Source organism: Orycteropus afer, unplaced genomic scaffold (assembly GCF_000298275.1).
Source record: "Orycteropus afer afer isolate SDZICR_OR568_19922 unplaced genomic scaffold, OryAfe1.0 scaffold00073, whole genome shotgun sequence".
Lineage (NCBI taxonomy): Eukaryota > Metazoa > Chordata > Mammalia > Tubulidentata > Orycteropodidae > Orycteropus > Orycteropus afer.
In genome coordinates this window covers 4,043,039-4,062,321 of record NW_006921660.1, presented here as the reverse complement: position 1 = coordinate 4,062,321, position 19,283 = coordinate 4,043,039, and the positions used below count along the sequence as shown (strand labels likewise).

General features: G+C 38.2%; 1 protein-coding gene across 1 annotated transcript in view; it reads left to right on the top strand.

The window, feature by feature from the left end:
- The window catches only part of TENM3 (teneurin transmembrane protein 3), a 628,633-nt gene that overhangs the window by 524,547 nt on the left and 84,803 nt on the right, over positions 1-19,283 (top strand). The window contains exons 14-16 of the mRNA XM_042780948.1: positions 16,989-17,205; positions 18,219-18,338; positions 18,956-19,217. Coding sequence (XP_042636882.1) covers positions 16,989-17,205; positions 18,219-18,338; positions 18,956-19,217 — 599 coding nt within the window. The remainder of the gene's footprint in view (positions 1-16,988; positions 17,206-18,218; positions 18,339-18,955; positions 19,218-19,283) is intronic.

The window sequence follows — 19,283 nt, the reverse complement described above, 5'->3', positions numbered from 1 at the left end:
CTCTCAAAGCTTTTCCTGTCTAGCAATACCTGGCTGCCCCATCTCCTTTTTTTTTTTTTTTTTTCACATCTTGTTTTGTCGAATCGGCAGCATTAATCCTTTCTAAACTATAGCCCAGATGGTAACTTTTCTCATTACTTTCCCCCAAGAAACCCCTGGCCCATTGTCTTCTGTTGCCTAGGGAGGAAGGAGAGATTCTCTTCTTTCTTGATCATATATTTTAGATTTTGTCTTCTAAAAGATTACAGTGAGGAGGTTACAGACTCTCTCAGAGGGAAAAAATCTGCAGGGCCAAGTCTGCAGAGACACTGCAGAGTAATTTAGGGGCTAATCAACTCTTTAGTATTGTTATCAGCTAAGGAGATTTTTCCCTCTCCACAAAATTTATCAGCTGCAAATTGGCCTCATTCCCCCTTTGTTTATTCTTATTAGCATGAAACTATGCTATCTCTAGGCTTCCCTCTCCAAGGGGAAATCTGAGCTGATAGAAGACCTCCTGTGGATTCTCTACTTATCTCACATAATTTGTATTCTTGTCCCTATAACCTAATTTTGTTGATCTTCTAAGAAGAAATCTTAGTGCCAACCTTATTATGCTCTGAAATTCTAACCTGGGTGCCTTATTAGTTAAACCAGAAAGGTTTTCTATTGTTTTTTTTACTTTAAGTATGTTTTATATGTATAGAAAAGGAGCTCTAGTGGTGTAGTGGTTAAAGCATTTGGCTGCCAACCCAAAGGTTGGTGGTTCAAACCACCAGCCACTCTAGAGAAGACGATGAGACAGTCTGCTTCCATAAAAATTTACAGCCTGAAACCTTGTGGGGCAGGGTTCTACTCTGCCCTGTAGGGTCACTGTGAGTTAGAATTGACTTGATGGCAGTGGGTTTTGGCTGTTTGGTTATGGTAGTACAGTGGTTAAAGCATTTGGCTGTTAACCAAAAGGTTAGCAGTTTGAACCCACCAGCCACTCTGTGGGAGAAAGATAAAGCTAGTCTACTTCTGTAAAGATTTATAGCCTTGGAAACCTAGTGGGGACCTCCATGAGTCTGAATCGACTCAGTGACAATGAGTTTGGTGTTGTTTTATTTACTTATTTTTTAAATGTGTATAGTAAGAAACGCTGGTGGTTAAAGCATTGGACTGCTAACCAAAAAGTCCAGCAGTTCAAACCCATCAGCTCCTCAAAGGGAGAAAGATGAGGCAGTCTGATTCCATAAAGATTTACAGCCTGGAAACCCTGTGGAGCAGTTCTACTCTGTCCTATAGGGTTGGTATGAGTTGGAATCAACTCTGTGGCATTGGATTTTGGTTATATTTATAGAAGGAGCTCTGGTGGTACTGTGGTTAAAGCATGTAGCTGCTAAATGAAAAGTCAGGAGTTCGAACCCACCAGCTGCTCTGTGGGAGAAAGATGAGGCAGTCTGCTTCTGTAAAGATGTCCAGCCTTGGAAGCCCTGTGGGGCAGATCTACTCTGTCCTATAGAGTTGCTATGAGTTGGAATTGACTCAATGACACTGGGTTTGTTTGGGGTGGTTATGTGTACAGAGTCAATATTTTCCAAACCAGTATAATTATTGGAGGACAATAGAACAGAACGTTGAAATTAAGGAATCTACTTGAAATTCCAGGACAAATGGGAATGTAGTGATACCAATCCATTGTTGAAACTAAATTCCTTGTTGAAATGGTGATGGTAATACAGTGGTTATCATTTCCTTTACTTAGCCTACCCAGAAAACAGATGCACATGAATTAACTAAGAATGAAAAGAAGGTGAAGAGGCTGATTTGGCTATACAGGCAGTCCCTAGGTTACAAACAAGATCTATTCTTATTTGTGTCTTTAAGTCTTTCAGTGGAATTTATCAGTGAGTTGGAATAGGTGCATACGGTTCTTATTTGGTCTTGCTTTAGTGCAAGAAAAGACTGGAGGCCTTTTCAGTGATTTAAAAGCTGCATGTGCAACAAGTGAAGGTGAGTGTGATGAAGAATTTGTTGCTACTAGGGCTTGGTTCAGTCATTTCAAAGTGAGGTCAAATTTGCATAATATTAAAGAGCAAGTAGGGGTTGCCTGTAAGTCAGATGTTTGTAACCCAGGGACAACTTGTGTAGTTGCAAATCAAGCATGTCATATAGAGCAACTTTGTAGAACACAATCTTTGTAAAAGAAAAAACAAACAAAAAAAGTTCCTTACCATACATAAAAAAAATTTAGAAAGTACAACCACATGAAGAAACACTTAAATATTTTCTTAGGCTATATGTCTCTTTTTCATTCCAAAAGCATACTTTCAAACATTACTAAATCCAGTTCACCTCATCACAACTATCTAAATTTGAATATCTTCAAAATCTGGATCTCAACCACAAGGACCTCAGCCTTCACGACCCTAAGACCAAGAACTAGATGGTGCCTGGCTACCAATGCCAATCACTCAGAAAGGGATCAGAATTGGAGATCCTGGTTAGAGTGGGGGGTGGGGGGAGAATATGGAACAAAATTAAAAAACACAAAAATGACCAGAATTACTGGTCTGATAGAGACTGGTAGAACCCCCGAGACTGTGGTCCTGGGTTATCCTTCAGGCCTAGAAATGGATTTACTTCTGTGATTGGCTCTCAGCCCAACAGGAAAAAGACCTACATGCACCCACCTACCCTAGGGAGATGCACCCCTTAGATCAGTCAGCCTTGAGACATCAGAGGGGCAGCATTCATATACCGGGAAAGCTGGACAGACAGGAATGCATACATAAGAAGGGCACAGGGAGGGGGTAGTCACAGGGAGAAGAGTTTTTTATGGCTGGGGATGATAATTGGGCCAAGAAATCAAATGTGCATGAACTGTTGAATGTAAAACAAATCTGCTTTGTAAATTTGCACCCAAAGCACAATGTAAAAAAAAAAAAAAATCTGGATCTCACTAAATTGGTATCCTTCTTTGCCTGTGAATTACTTCCTTCTTTATCTCTCTGAAATGCTTATGGAAAAGCATCCTGAGAGGGAATTCTTTATGAGGAATGGGAGGGAGCAACTACTAATGGATAAAAGGAAATTATCTTTAGCCACTCTCTGACCACTTACATATACATTCATAAGAAGTAAACCTCCTGTCCACATGAACCTTGTTCCTTTAAAATTCATACAGACAGCTGCACATATATATATACACAGTTTAGCTTACAGCACAAAGAGCAATCTTTTACCCATTATTAAAGCCCTGACAAAGATGTGTACCCTATATGTAATCAACAGGTTGCCTCCAGGTATGAAACAATAGCTGCTGCAGCAGCTCATTTAACTTGACAAAGGCAGGCAATGGAATAGTAGACTTTTAAGTCACAAAGTGGAACTCAGAAACAAAAGGTCCTTGCACCAGATAGTTGTGGATGACATCTCCAAACTGGAGACACAGACCTTCCCACTTTGGAAGCAGCCACAAGTTACCCTATCTTCGTTGGATAGAAAAACTTTCAGAGCAAATGATCAACAGTACATGCCTAGACTAGGCTTCTAAATAGTTCTTTTCAGCCCCAACTTCACCTAAAAAGTCAACCCACTTCTAGATGAACATTTCTTGTTCATATTCCAGAACCTCCTCTGATCATGAAGAGGCTAAGATCAGAGAAAAGAAAGGTGAAGAGACATAAACTGGTCACTATTAAATGATTTGTGGTCTGGAGTGGTAATTAAGACAGTGATGCTTTACCACCACGTTTTAGTTCCTTTAGTACCTCTTTTAGTCAACCATCTGCACTGAGACCCAGGCTGTTTCACAGTCTACCTCAGATTTTTAATTCCCTTCAGCAGGAAAATCCTTTGTTCTCAAAGATGCTACTTATTTATCCTTACCAGGAAAAACTCTTTTGGTTGCACATGATAGAAACTCAACCCAAAAGATCTTAAGCCTAAAATAAATCATTAGCTTACGTAACTGAAAAATTCAGACATAGTTTGTCCCCTGTATTCAAACAATGATAACAGAAATCTGAGTTTATCAATCTGTCAACTTTGCTTTCTTCTGTGCTAAGGCCATTCTCAATCTCTCCCCTAAAATGGCCACCACCAGTTCTAGGCTTACAGTCCACTAGCACAGCATCTGCAGTACAAAGAGTAGCCTTTTTCAGTGGTTCCAAGAGGCCTGGGCCTGACTAACTCTCATCAGACTAAATTAAGTCACCTGCCAAATGAGAAATTGAAGTGCTCGCTAGAAAAAAGGAACATGGATGCTGGGTAAGCAGGTAAACAGCTCTCTATAGCATTTAATTTTAATACACTGGGAAAATATACTCCAATAACTATTCCACATGGCTAGTAGACTTTATTCCTTACAGAGGGAATCTCCTGTTTTCTGTCTCCTCCAAATTACAGCCTTTTTTTCTTGAGAACAAGAAAATCAGTACTGAAACTCTGATACGTTTTCTTTGTCCAAGATTTGCAAGGCAGCCATTTAATTTTCCCTCGTTACTGACTTGACAGCACCTAACAACAACAACTATACTTTTATGAGACATTGGTACTTCAGTGGTAGAATTCTTACCTTCTATGAAGGACACCTGGGTTTGATTCCTGGTTGATGAACCTCCTTGGAGCCTCACATGTGGTTATAATGCTGAACAGGTTTCGGTGGAGTTTCCAGACTAAGATGGACTAGGAAGAAAGGCCTGGTGATCTGCTTATAAAAGTCAGCCAGTGAGAATCCTAAGGATCCAATCAATCATGGGATGGCACTGGACTAGGCAGCATTTTATTCCATTGGTATGGGGTCACCATGAGTCAGGGGCTGAATTGACAGCAGCTAACAACAACAACATATACTCCTATAAGCATCATTTCCTTTACTTAGCCTACCCAATAAGAATCTCATTCAGCCAGGCTGTTCCGTAGGAGGTTTCTTGACTCTAACTGGCTTCCCATATGGTGGTCCTACTATGCAGCAACTCACTGGAGACAATTATGTTTGCAGAAAAATGAGATACTTACTAAGATAATTCTCAAAAATATATGATCTCTGGCAATTCCTAGCATGTTTTTATCCTTCTTGTTGTTAGGTAGACCTAGTCATGGCTCTCTATCCTGACTCATACTCCTGTGGGTAGGGCCCCTGTGGTTGTCTGAGGCATGGGGCTCAAGCCTTACCTTGAATGGATGGTTGAAGGCACAAGAATGACTTTAAATGCCTTATACTAAAGTTTGTGCCAGAATGGGTGGAATGCCAGAATATAACTCCTGCCAGGAATATTATCTTTTACTTGTAAGTACCTAGTTATTCTTTGTCTTTCAGAAGTATATCGTGAAAATGTATGTAAACAGCTTTTTTTTTTTTTTTTTTAAGTCTTTGGAGGCTGATGGACAGTAGAGAAGAGAGCATACTTCAGTTGAGATCATTCAGAAATTAGAATGTAATAGAAAATAGAAGCAGAAATTAAAGATTCAAACTGTAGGGGAAAAAAAAATTTTAAAGAATGCCAGAGAAAAAATTTGAAAAAGAGCAATGATGAAATTTTGTTGCAGGAGGATTAGACTATTGTGTGCTACAAAAACAAATTTAAAAAGAAAAAATAAATAAAATAGAGAGTAACAGCACTGGGAAGAGAAGGGGAACAAAAGAAGAGTTATAAATACTTCACCAAAGGAATGCAGATATTATCAGAACATAGATTGGTGCTCAGATGCTCACAGTATTCAAGTCCATTACCCTGACTGATGATGAACTTTACTGTTAGCATAGAGGACTCAATTAGATCCTCTTTTAGAGGAGAGATTCAGATTACTTTGCATCCTTTGGCTAGGCACAGAATTCTTAGAATATTTCCATTCTAGGAAAGAGAAATCCAGTTTTAGAAGCCAAGGACCCCCAAAATTCCTTTGTAGTACTCAAGCAACTTGAGGTTTTAGTTGTTGTTGTTGTTAGGTGCCGTCAAGTCATTTCCAACTCATAGTGACCCCATGCACAGCAGAACAAAACGCTGCCCGATCCCACACCAGCTCCACGATCCCTGCTGTACTTGAGCCCATCATCGCAGCCACCATGTCAGTCCATCTCATTTTAGTACTATTTTTTAATGAGTTTTTAGAAGAAGAAAAGGAAAAATCAAAGTGCCAAAGCTAGGGCTAAACTTTAGTCTCTGCTATATTCTACACGAATTACCAATTAGTTGCCACATCAGACTTCAAAATGTAGAAATGAGTGTTCTGTTGTTCCTCTTTAAAATGGGCCTCTGTAGAACACTGTATCTCCAGGTTAAGAACCCCTACATTAATGGTGAGGGGCAATAATAATACACAGATATTTCCTTCTCTTTGTCAAAACAGTTAACCACTATGTACAATTTGGTGTGGATATTTTTAGTCCTTTTTCAGTGCACATATATATGAATGTTAGTATATGTACTTTTAAACTTGAGTTATACTGGAAGTATTGTTCTAAATTTTATTCATCCAAAGAACCTATTTCAGAGGTCTCTTTATGCCAGTGTATTTCATTCTTTTTAATAGACTGATGGCTGTGTTAATTAATTTTACCACTCCTACATTGTTAATTTAGTTGTTTCTAATTTTTTGTTACTAGTATATACACAAATCTGTAGTTAATCTATGCATACATAAAAATCTTTCTGTAAATGTATCAATACTTCTTTAGGACAGATTTTAGAAGTGGAATTATTAGGTAAAAGATATTTTAATTATTAGTTTTGATGTTGGTATGTGCCATCGAGTCAGACCTGACTCATAGCGAGCCCTCCTTGGGTTTCTGAGGCAGTATCACTACGGAAGTAGATCGCCCAACCTTCCTTCCGAGGAGTGGCTGGTGGGTTTGAACCACCAGCCTTCTGGTTAGCAGTCAAGTGCCTTAGGCACTACGCTACCAGGTGTTGTTGTGTGCTGTCAAGTCAGACGTAACTCATAGCAGCCCCTCCTTGGGTTTCCAAGGCAATATCCCTACGGAAGTAGATTGCCCAACCTTCCTTCTGAGAAGTGGCTGATGGGTTTGAACTGCCAGCCTTCTGGTTAGCAGTCAAGTACCTTAGGCACTATACTATCAGAGCTCCTGAGCTACCAGGTAGCTTCTGCCAAATTGTCTTACAAGTAGATTTCACCAGTTTACAGTTCATCAGATAAAAGTGTTTATTTTCACCATGGTCGTAATCATTATTCATAAAATTGTGCAACAAGGTAAAGAAGAAAAAAGAAACATTGTCTTAAGGGTGAAAATGTCCCCACTTTTTTGGTTTTAATTTGCATTTGCCAAATACTAGTTAGATTAGGGATCTTTTTATGTTTCTTGACCATTTTTATCTCTTTTTTGCTAATTGCTTATTTCCCTTGTCCATTTTTTTTTCTACTAAGTTGTTTGAACTTTCCTTAATTTTTCACAGTTCTTTATGTATGCTACTTTATTCTTTTAGATGTGTAACAGATATTTCATCCCAGATTTTCATTTATCTTTTAATTTTATTTGAATGTTTGTCGTGCATAAGTTTTCAATTGATACAAGATCAATTTTTATGAGATTTATCTTCTTGTATTTGTGGTAGTTAAGTTTGTGTGTCAGCTTGACTGGGCCTGGTTCAGTGGCTGGGCAGCTGGATGTAGTATTCCCCATGATGAGACTGGTAATCATCTCCATGGTGGAATCTACTGTGAGCAGCTGAGTAGTTGCCTTAGGGACGTGGTCTGCTTACTGTATATAAAAAGACTAGGGGAATGGTCTCTAATTTATGGCATGCTTGAAATCTGCATGTTGCTGTGTCATTGTTCAGCAGCCTGCCGTGTTCTGCCGACTTTGGGACTTAAAATGGACTTGAATTGATGATCTGCTGTGTGGTTTGGTAACATCGGGACTGTGCCTTTTTACTTGTCAACCTTGGGCTTGTCAACCTTCACAGCCAATAGCTGTCTGAGTGAAGAAACACCTCTAGCTCCAGTGGGCAGGGAGCAGGAGGCAGAGCTGGACCCCAAGGTTGAGGGACTTTCACCCAGTCCCTGGAGCCTGGCACTTGGAACTCGGACTTCTAGCCCCGCAAACTATAAGAGAATAACTCCTGTTTGTTAAAGCCATACCATTTGTGGTATATTCCTGTCAGACCAGCACTAGGTAACCAGAACAGTATTCTTGTTCTTTTTTATTTTGTTTTCCTAGGTAAAGACTTTCCCTATGTAAGATTATATAAATCATATACTTTCATCTGATACTTTTTTATAATTTCGTGGATCTCTTAACATACAGTTAACTGGGAGCACTTTTTCAGTACCCATTGGAGTTAAAAAAAAAAAAAAAAAACATGAATTTAGGAATTAGCATCTAATTAGTGTCTGAGGTCTAAAAGAAAACCAGAGTGTCTTTAAATGTACTTTTAAGACATCATATGCACTTATTTCAAGCTCACAATATCTAGGAACATATTCATTCTTTCCTTTATTCAGCAAATCAATTAAATACCCACTCTGTTCCAAGAAGGATACTAAGTGCTAGGGATACAAAGTGAACTAGAGTTGCCCTCAAGGAGCTTAAAAAGACAGCTATCACATTAAGAGTCTTAATAAAGAGGTATGGGGCAGTATCACTACGGAAGTAGATTGCCTAACTTTCCTTCTGAGGAGTGGCTGGTGAGTTTGAACCACCAGCCCTCTGGTTAGCAGTCAAATGCCTTAGGCACTATACCACCAGAGCTTCCCATATTGCTAATGGGAGTAATTAACTCTAATTTTTCTGGATTTCCAGAGATTATGACATCTGAACTGATTCCTGAAGTGTGAATAGTAATTAGGAGTTGAGGGTGGAGAAGATAGTTAGAGAAAACAATAATCATGAAAGGTCTCATAAGCCATGTTAAGGAGTCTTGACTTAGATAGCCGTGAGGACAAGCAAAGGAAGTACCTTAGCTAGAGAAGTAAAATAATTAAATGTAATTTCTATGAAGATTAATCTGGCTAAACTAAACCAGGAAAACCAAGTTGTTTTGGTTACCTAGTGCCACTTTAATAGAAATACCACAAATGGGATGGCTTTAACAAACAGGAGTTTATTCTCTTACAGTTTTGGAGGTTAGAAGTCCAAGTTCCAATTACCAGGCTCTAGGGGCTGGGTAAAAGCCCCTTGACCTTAGGCTTCAGCTCTGCCTCTTGCTTCTGGCCCACTGAAACTAGAGGCTTCAGGCAGCTGCTGGCAGCTGAGGCTGACAAATCCAAGGTCAACAAGTGAAAAGGCGCAGTCCCGATATTACCAAACCACACAGCAGGCCATTGATTCAAGTCCATTAAAAGTCCCAAGATCGGCAGAGCACGGCAGGCTGCTGAATGAAGACTCGGCTACATGGAGGGTTCAAGCATGCCAAAAAGATAGAGACCTTCCTCAGAGCTGCTTCTTATATCCTGGAAGCAGCTAGTTAGCTGCTCCAGTAGATTCCATTTCACCATGAAGAATAACTACATACAGCTGCCCAGCCAGTCAACCAGGCCCAGCCAAGTTGACAACAACCTTAACTACCACACAAGTTCTTCTTGAAATCTTGTCAGGAAATGACTATGGTAGCCTGAAGGTTAATTACAGTTAAATGGAAAGAAATAGACAATTTAAGGGTTAGTTTGGATGAACTTGTGATTATTGAGTGCAGAGAAAAGGGAAGAAGTGAGAAGTCAAAGAAGACATCCAAGTTTGTACTTTGAGAAACTGGGTGGGTGTATGGTGTTACCATTCACTAAAATAAGAAATACAGGAGAAATAGCAAGTTTGGGGGAGAAAGTCATCGGTTATGTTTTAGACATACTGCGCTTGACAGGCTAATCCAAGTGAAAATACTTAGAAGGCAGTTTTGGGGTTTGGAGAGTTCAGTAAAATGATGAGCCTGGAATCATCAGCATTAAAATGTCATGAACATGAAGACCAAAGTCACCAAGAGAGGGCTGATGTAGACAAACCAAGAATACACCGAAAACTAAACATGATCCTACTTCAGTAGTGAGGAAATGAATCTCATGAATATTACAGAATGGAGAAATGGGCAGAATAATGAAATGTACACCTGTCAACTTGTAAAATTCTGACATCCCCAAATAAAATATTGCAACAGAAATTTCCTCTAACTTGGAGTTACTGTGCAACTTGGAGACCTTCCAAATACTGCAGAGGTTGGCATTAATTATGTTAGAGTAAAGAAGACAGTGCATAAAAGGAAATTCATGACATGTTATCCAATCAGTTTTAATCAAGATTTTTTAATAACAAAAATATCCATAGATGCTTGAAAAAAGAAAGTGAGTTTTGATGAGCAGAGTAGTCAGTGCACGGGGTATACAGTAAGGATCACCATAAAGCCAACCCCCAAAATGTGGAGATTGATCCAGTCCTCACACTTCTACTTCTCCATCTTTATCGCCTGCCACCCATACAGAACTTTTTCTCTCTCTGACCCTTAGCCACCCAGACGTAGGTTAGAGCGCAAAAGTTAAGAGGACACTGTCCTTCAGACTGTCAAATAAGCAGATGCTAGCTGCAAATGTGGGTGTCTCTGTGACACTGAAACCTTCTGATTTGCTGACCACTGATAGGGGATGTATTCCACTACCCTTTCAGGATTCCAGCTATGAGCTCACGAGTCCACATGATACCCTTACTGTCCAACTTGTTGGTTCCCACTGCTCCTTTGAATTCAGTAATTTTCTGGAACAACTCACAGGAGCCACATGGAGTATACCGTACTTAAAACTTCTTTTAACCAAAAAAAGGATACAAATGAAGAGATGCCTACGGGGAAGTCTGGAGGGTTTCCAACATGGAGCTTCCATATCTTAGGGGATATGCTACCATCTCAAGAGCATATGTTCTCACCAAACAGGAAGCTCTCTGAGCTTTAGGACTCTGGGCTTTTATCAGTTAGTCCAAGAAGCTCTGGTAGCATAATGCCTAAGGCATCTGACTACTAACCAGAAGGTTGGTGGTTCAAACCCACCAGCCATTCTGCAGAAGCAAGCCTGGGCAATCTACTTTGTAAAGATTTTTCCCCTCAGAAACCCAGTGGGGGTCACTATGAGTCGGAATCGACTCCATGGCAGTGGGTTTGGTTTGGTTTTTGGTATCAGTGAGCTCTGGTGGCGTAGTGCCTAGGCATGTGACTGCTAATCAGAAGGCCGGTGCTTCAAACCCACCAGCCACTCCTTGGAAGGAAAGTTGGGCAATCTACTTCCACAGTGATACTACCTTGGAAACCCAAGGAGGGGTTGCTATGAATCAGATCCAACTCCACAACAGTGAGTTTGGTTTTTGGTTTTAGTCCTGCATGATAGGCTAAATCATACCTTCTGAGGCATGCCTCCCAGGTGAGTCTTTTCTGACCTGGACACCAACACAGATTCTCAGGTGTGCCCAGGAAGTCCCAGACCAAGCCACTCCAATTCTATACTCCCAGAGTTGTTTTTTTTTCCTTCAGAGCCAAGGACAAAGGCACCTTACTTAGGATAAAACTTGCTTCTTTGTCCCACAGAGGGTAACCTAGGAAAAGGCGTGGAGTCAGAAGTTTTAATAATCTGGCAAAATTTATGTTGTTTAAATTTGCCAGGAAAAAAAAAATACCAAGAATGATCTGAAGAATAAAAACAAAACATACCACAAAGTTAAAAGATAAGTGAAAAAGTGGGATAAATTATCTGTCATACATCTAACTAAGATGAATAAATAACAAAGTAGAATACATAAAGAGCACCCAAAAATTAAAAACGAAAGATCAAACCACTCAGTAGAAAAACAAGAAAGGGTAGAAACCGTAAAGCAAAATCATGGACTTAATCTATAGAGGAAGGATCAGCAAACTATGGCCAAAGCCTGTTTTTGTAAATAAAGTTTTATTTGTACACAGTCACACTCATTCATATACAGCTTATCTATGGCTGCCTTTGAACTACACTGGAAGAGTTGAATAGTTTCCAACAGAGATGATACGGCTCACAAAGCCTAAATTATTTACCCTGTGGCAGAAAAACAGAAAAAGTTTGCCTACCACTGTTACAGACCAACTAGAAGGCCTAAGAAAGATTGCAACATGTTAAAAAATATGAAGTGAAAAGATAACTAGAGCAATAATATTAAGGACTAAATGGAGGCAGGCATAAATGCTATTATCTACTTTACATCAAAGTACCACTTACATTGGAACGCCAAAACTGAAGAAAGGCCCTTAACTGATAATTGAAGTTGTTACTCAGTGGGTTTTGAACATTTCTGATTTTCTTTAGACTTTTTTATGATTAATGCTATTAGATATGGCTTCTAAACCAACATAAATTTAAGCCAACCTAATAACTGAGACAAAAATGGAATCTCAATGATTTTGAGAATCTATTCCAGAAGACAATTTTACTACACTATACATTTGGGCGAGTGGGTAATCAACTTAGTTGTACTAGATAGCCCTAGCTATATAGGTGCAGACAGAGAATGAAAAATGTTTTCTCGAGTTATAGGAAACCAGATTCATAACCATCCGTCACTTGCTTGGGCAAGTTACCGGTAAACTCTGCACAAAAATAACAAACAGTGTGTCCCTGCATCTTGGCTGTTGAAAATGAGATTCTTTCTCTGATTGATGTTAGCAGAGAGGCTTGTAAAAATGCATTTCCAACTGATTAGTTCAGAAGGTGTCAATCTCATGCAGTTTTATGACCTGCAGACTACATGCCAGATGTACATTTGCTTTTTATAAACTAACAAAGATGAATGACTAAATTTGAACATTCCTCTTTGGCAACTGTACCATATATTGCCTAAAGGGAGTCACTGTAGGAGTATTGTGGGGGTGAGGAGCATTTAACTCTTAATTTACTAGATTAATGGAGATGAAATATATTATTTGGAAGTACTTTCCTTATTGAGTAGTTTCTATTTGTGTAAAAGAATTAAAATCAAGGGAAAACCTTCCAAGACATCAAATATGTGTGTTTATTACTCCCCTAATCGTATGTACCCATTCTAAATCCACAAAGTAAAAGCTCTTATGTGAAATATATCATAAAACAAATATTAAATATTTTTTCATCAAACCTCACCATGTAATTATGAATTGCTACTGAAATTTTAAATTTGTTTTTTGTAGGCAGAAATTATATTGGTTAAATGAACTGGTTAAAAGTCTGCTACTTTAGAGATCTGAATCTTAATAACTGTACTTCCATCTTTTAGAGAGATGCATTATTACTACAATGTACCCTCATGAAAAACAAGCGTACAGCATAGCTTTATCTCTTTCCTACACTAGAAGTTTTGAGAAATATTTAGACGTGTTTCATCTTCATGGCCTACTGGCTAAGAAAGTAATATTTTGATATATTTATATAAAATTCACTTTCATTTTATTTTCTTAAAGCATGATTCTAAAATGTTTTTCATACATGCAGTTTATTTTTTTTATACATGCAGTTTCAAATAATTAATATTTTTAGAAAGGTAACATATCCCTGCATGAAAATGTAAACTGTCCTAAGGAAAATATGTAATAAGATCTGCTTATCAGAAATTCCAGCTGATATATTTTCATGTGTATGGAAATTGTGGTAACAAAAAAAAAAATGAAAATACTACTATAAAGAAAATACAATAGAGTACAATAAATTTATTTAGGTATTCACTGATTAAGCTATTTCTCTTTCAACTACAAAAGAAGTAGAGGATATTTTTAGTTATTCTCTCTGGATAAGGCAGATCTCTTTCAGTTACAAGTGACTAAAAATCCAGTCTAAACAGGTTAAAGGAAAAAGAGAATTCCTTGACTTCAGTAACTGAAAAGCCCAGGAGAGCAAGTGCATCTTATCACAGAAATCCTAAAGATGTCACTATGATTTGTTGTTTTTCTCTCCAGCTCTTGGCTTTGATTTGTTTAGAATAACTCCATTCCCAGAGAAGGTCTTCTATAGTGGCAACAAAATGATTATAGCAATCCCAACTTCACAGCCTTAAAGCTCCTAGTTTGAGGGCTGAGATGTAGACTCTGTTTTGAGATAGTTCCTGGTTAGACATGTTTAGTCACATGTACATTTCTGAACCAAGCAGAAGGGGAATATGCACATGGATTGAGAGTTGGGAAGGCTAGATACCCAAGTGAAAATTTAGAGCCATTGAGCAAAGAAGAGGAAATGGTGTTTGGTAGGAAATCACAAGGGTTGCTACATTCTTCCTAATGTATAACTTTAGGGTATGAGCCAGGCTCCCTCATCCCTTGTTCTTTACCTTATCTATATTGTTCTAACCTACTTTCTAAACTGGGTGATTTAGTTCAGTTTAGACTTTTTTTTTTTTTTTGGTCTTGGTTTGTTGTCAGGCAGGAAGGGACGACTGACATTCTGAGAGTGGCCTATATCAAATAGATGGCTAGTATATATTTTTTTCTTTTTTTTAACGAAAGTGATTCAAAACCATTTATGTAATTAAAACTTAGATCAACTGGATACTTTAAGCTAAGCTTAACAGGGCCACACCAAGACCTGGTATACTTAGGTTTAAAGATTTTAAAATTGTTTTGTCAGTTCTCCCAAGAGTGATTAAAGTCTTCAGAAATTAATGTTTTCATTGATCTATACTGAAAAAATGTAATTACCAAGCAGATAAAAATCCATGTGTTAACTAGTCAACAAATAATGACCTTAAAGGATGTTGATATCAAACCATCATAACACAACATACTCATCCACTAATAACCAAAATGAAATCCATTGCTATTGAGTTGATTCTGACTCATAGTGACCCTGTAAGACAAAGCAGAACTGCATCAGCAGGGTTTCCAAGGCTGTAAATCTTTATGGAAGCAGATTGCCTCATCTTTCTCCCACGGAACAGCTGGTGTGTTCGAACCACCAACCTTTTGGTTAGCAGCCCAGTGCTTTAATGACTGCATCACCAGGGCTTCTCATCCACTGATAGGTTGGTTTATATGTTTTAAACAAATTACTTATATAGACCATTGAATGTAGTTTCCTTTTTATGTTTCTGGAGAAGATACTAGCAAATTTATTCCACCCATTTCTCCATTTATATCACTAACACTATAGGTCATTTTTCCATAATGGATTTCTTATAATTTCTAATATTAGGTCTTATTTACATCTACCATGCTTTAATTAATATCTCCATTTGAGAGAAGGCATACTAATTGCTCAGACTCTGCTTTAAAATTTGGGAAATGCCTTAATTTTATCTGGAACACACTTTACAGATTCTTCCTTTAGAGGCTTTTCCTTTGTAGGATTACTGGCTAACCTCATCCATTTTATGCTGATTTTTATTTTCATCTCATAGACTTTTTTTTCTGACTCTTTATCAAATGTCAGAACTTTACCCTACATAGGTCCCTATCCATTTACCATACACACTTACTATGTTACTTCCTAATGAATTTTCTCTAAAATACAGGATTGAAAGATAATACTTACAAAAAGGTCCTTGGTGGCACAAACAGTTTTCACTTAACTACTACTAACCTAAAAGGAGCTCTGGTGGCATAAGGCATTTGACTGCTAACCAGAAGGCTGGCAGTTCAAACCCATCAGCCACTCCTTGGAAGGAAGACTGGGCAATCTGCTTCCGTAGAGACTGCCTCCAAAACCCAACGAGAGCTTGCTATGAGTCGGAATCAACTCAACAGCAGTGAGTTTGGTTTACTTTTTTTTGGTACTGCAAAAAGGGCAAGGAGGCCACATGTTCTGACCTCCTCTAATCCCACAAGAGGAAGACAGAGTCATCATCAATAACCCAAGCCCTATTCCTGCCAGGCCAGACATGCTGCCTCCCTCCAGCCCTTTCTCCAACCGTTCCTCCCAAAGCACCCACCACCTCTCTCCTGGGTTTGCTAATTCACTGCAGTGGCCACACAGAGCTCACAGATTATGGGGTTTATTAGAGAAGCACCATAGGCTACAATTCGAGTTGAGGAAAAATGCTTAGCCTCTCTCCCAGCCCACCGTCCCTCAGCCAACAGTCTCTCACAGTCTCTTTCCCAGCAGCATGTGTCTCTTTCAGGAGCGTGTGTCTCTTTCAGCAGCACGTCTTCCTCAACCAGCAGTCAGAGAGAGTTCTGCCTCTAGTAGGCCTCCTTTTGAGCTTGGCAGAGTGGCCAAACTAGCCAATCATAGCATCAGAAATCTAAGCACCTGAGAGAGAGCCTCCCATAACATTGCGTTGTGCCACACCCAACAGAAATAACCCAGGTGGATAACATTTACAATCAGGAGCTCCTCAGTTGCTCATTCCACCACTGAGTTTACAATGACTTATGGTAGAAAAGCCATACTAAGTAATTTACTACACTGCAGGTACTAACCTAAAAGATTGGGGGTTTGAACTGACTCAGTAGCACCTCAGGAGAAAGGCCTGGTGATCTGCTTCCATAAAGATTGTTGTTTCTGTTAGGTGCCATCGAGTTGGTTCTGACTCATAGAAACCTTACGTACAACGCAACGAAACACTGCCCGGTCCTATGCTATCCCCACAGTCTATGTTGCTGTGTTTAGCCATTCTTGTAGCCACTGTGTCAGTCCATCTCACTGAGGGTCTTTCTCTTTCTCACTGACCTTCTACCCATAAAGTTTATAACCAAGATAACGCCGTGGAACAGTTCTACTCTGCAACACTTGGAGTCACCATGAGTCACAGTCAATTCAATGGCAGTAGAGTTTTTTTAAATTATTATTTTTAATTATACTTAAAACTAACCCATATTCCTTCATGATACTAAAAGGTTGTTCCAATCAGTAATTTTTTTATTTCTTATTTGGAATCAACATCATATGATTCTTTTTAACCATTTCCAATTCAAATGTTTACTTTCCATAAAAGCTGCTGCAAATATATTTATATTTCATCTCTAGTCTCAAAAAGTATGTCTCATAGAAATTACTATAAGATGAAGGTTGGGGGGGAAATCACTTGATGTAAACAAACAGAAACTTAATCTACATCATGGCATCAAAAGGTTTCTCTGATTGGTTTACATTTCTCTCTACAGATGGGCTCATTGACTGTATGGATCCCGATTGCTGCTTACAGAGTTCCTGCCAAAATCAGCCATACTGTCGTGGCTTGCCTGATCCTCAGGACATCATTAGCCAAAGTTTACAGTCACCATCTCAGCAAGCTGCCAAATCTTTCTATGATCGAATCAGTTTTCTTATAGGATCTGACAGCACCCATGTTATACCTGGAGAAAGTCCTTTCAATAGAAGGTTAATGCATCTTTTCCTTACACAGATTTGTAGTGATATTATCAACAGTTATATGCACTTTATGTGAAATGCTGATGACTATAAATTTGAGAAATGTGCTTTTTATATATCTTTAATGCAGTTTTTCCTCTTTTGGCAAATTCTTCACTGAACTTCACATTTCAAGCATTTTTGACACAGTTCACACACTTTGTCCATTTCAGTACCTGAGATATAACAGGACATTCTATTAAGGAGTCAATAAAGCTTCATTTAACTAGTTGATTTCATTAGCACAGTTGGACATTTTCAAAAGAAGCAATGTAAAGACCCCAAAAGGCAAAAGAGAAGTGCATTTTTTTTTTTTTGGCTGAGCTCACTAAATAATACAAATTATGAATTAATGTAATGGAACTGCTAACGGCATGGCAGCAAGCTTGCATAAACTGTTTGACTGGTGTTCTACAGAGCCATAATGACCTGAAAATAAACCAGTAAGTGAATATAGGTGTATTGTATCTCACTGAGCAAAAGAAGATGATTTACACTAGAACTCCTGGATCTGCAGCAATTAATGCATTTAGGCCCAGCAGTTGATTAAAAGTTGTTGCACATATGTCCATATTGCCCCCTTAAATCTCATATTTCTCAGTCCCTGCAGATTTACGTATTGCCTCAGAATTAATTGGAAAGTATACTTTTCTTCATGTAAGCACTAGATATATGACTTATGAAAAGAAGCACAGAGTTCATAATTTTAAAAATTTATCTCTAAATTATTGGTATTGATAACTCTCCAAAAACCAGATTACAATGAATTAAAACCCATGGTAAACACGAGGCATTTAGAGAATATAAATTACACTGAATTAAAAGGGGCATTGTCTTGGGAGTATTTCAGGTGTGATTTTGCGAATAACAATTGATTAAATGTGATAGTGTTATTTTATCCTTAGGCTGAATTATCTATAAATCATGGTAATGCTGGCCTGAGAAGACAAATGTTCATTTTAATTCTTCTACATTTCCCACAGCCTTGCATCCGTCATCAGAGGCCAAGTACTAACTGCTGATGGAACTCCACTTATAGGAGTAAATGTCTCATTTTTCCATTACCCAGAATATGGATATACCATTACCCGCCAGGATGGAATGTGAGTTAGTCCTATCCCAATATGTCCATTTGAAGTATGTTGAGTGTGGAAATTAGACATTCTTCCATCATCCAGAATGCTTTATTGTCCCTTTTAATGTCAAAATGCAACAAATTTTAAACTCCAGAAATCTCTTAACAGTACATGTGGTAGAAATTTAAAGTTGAATTGTCATATGCTTTTTTAAAAGTTGATTTTACTTTAAAGGGTATAATAATATTATGATATTGTAAGAGAATATTCTTTTTCTTAGAAAATGCATGTTGAAATATTTCAGGATGGTAGTTCATAATGTTTGCAACTTTAAGATGATCCTGCAAAAAAAAAAAAAAAAAAGTAGCTACATAGGTAGGTATGTAGATAGATAAAGCAAATTGGACAAATGATGCCAAATTGGTGAATCTAAGTAGGAGGTATATCAGTGTTTATTAATGTATATTAAAATTTTTAACTCTATAAGAATTTTTTTGATATTATTGTAGAGTTAAAAAATTTTCATATAAATGTTGGGAGAAAAAGTTAACTCTTTTTTATAAAGAATATTAATTTAGGGAGCTGGATGTTTGTGTTTATATGGGATCCAGATGATTCACTAAATGTATCTTGTTTCTTCTTAGGTTTGACTTGGTGGCAAATGGTGGGGCTTCTCTAACTTTGGTATTTGAACGATCTCCATTCCTCACTCAGTATCATACTGTGTGGATTCCATGGAATGTCTTTTATGTGATGGATACCCTAGTCATGAAGAAAGAGGAAAATGACATTCCCAGCTGTGATCTGAGTGGATTTGTGAGGCCAAATCCTATCATTGTGTCATCACCTTTATCTACCTTTTTCAGATCTTCTCCTGAAGACAGTCCCATTATTCCTGAAACACAGGTAGAATATTCTAGCAGGCAGTACTTTTAAATAAGCCATTTTCATTCAGATCATGTGGTTTCCAAA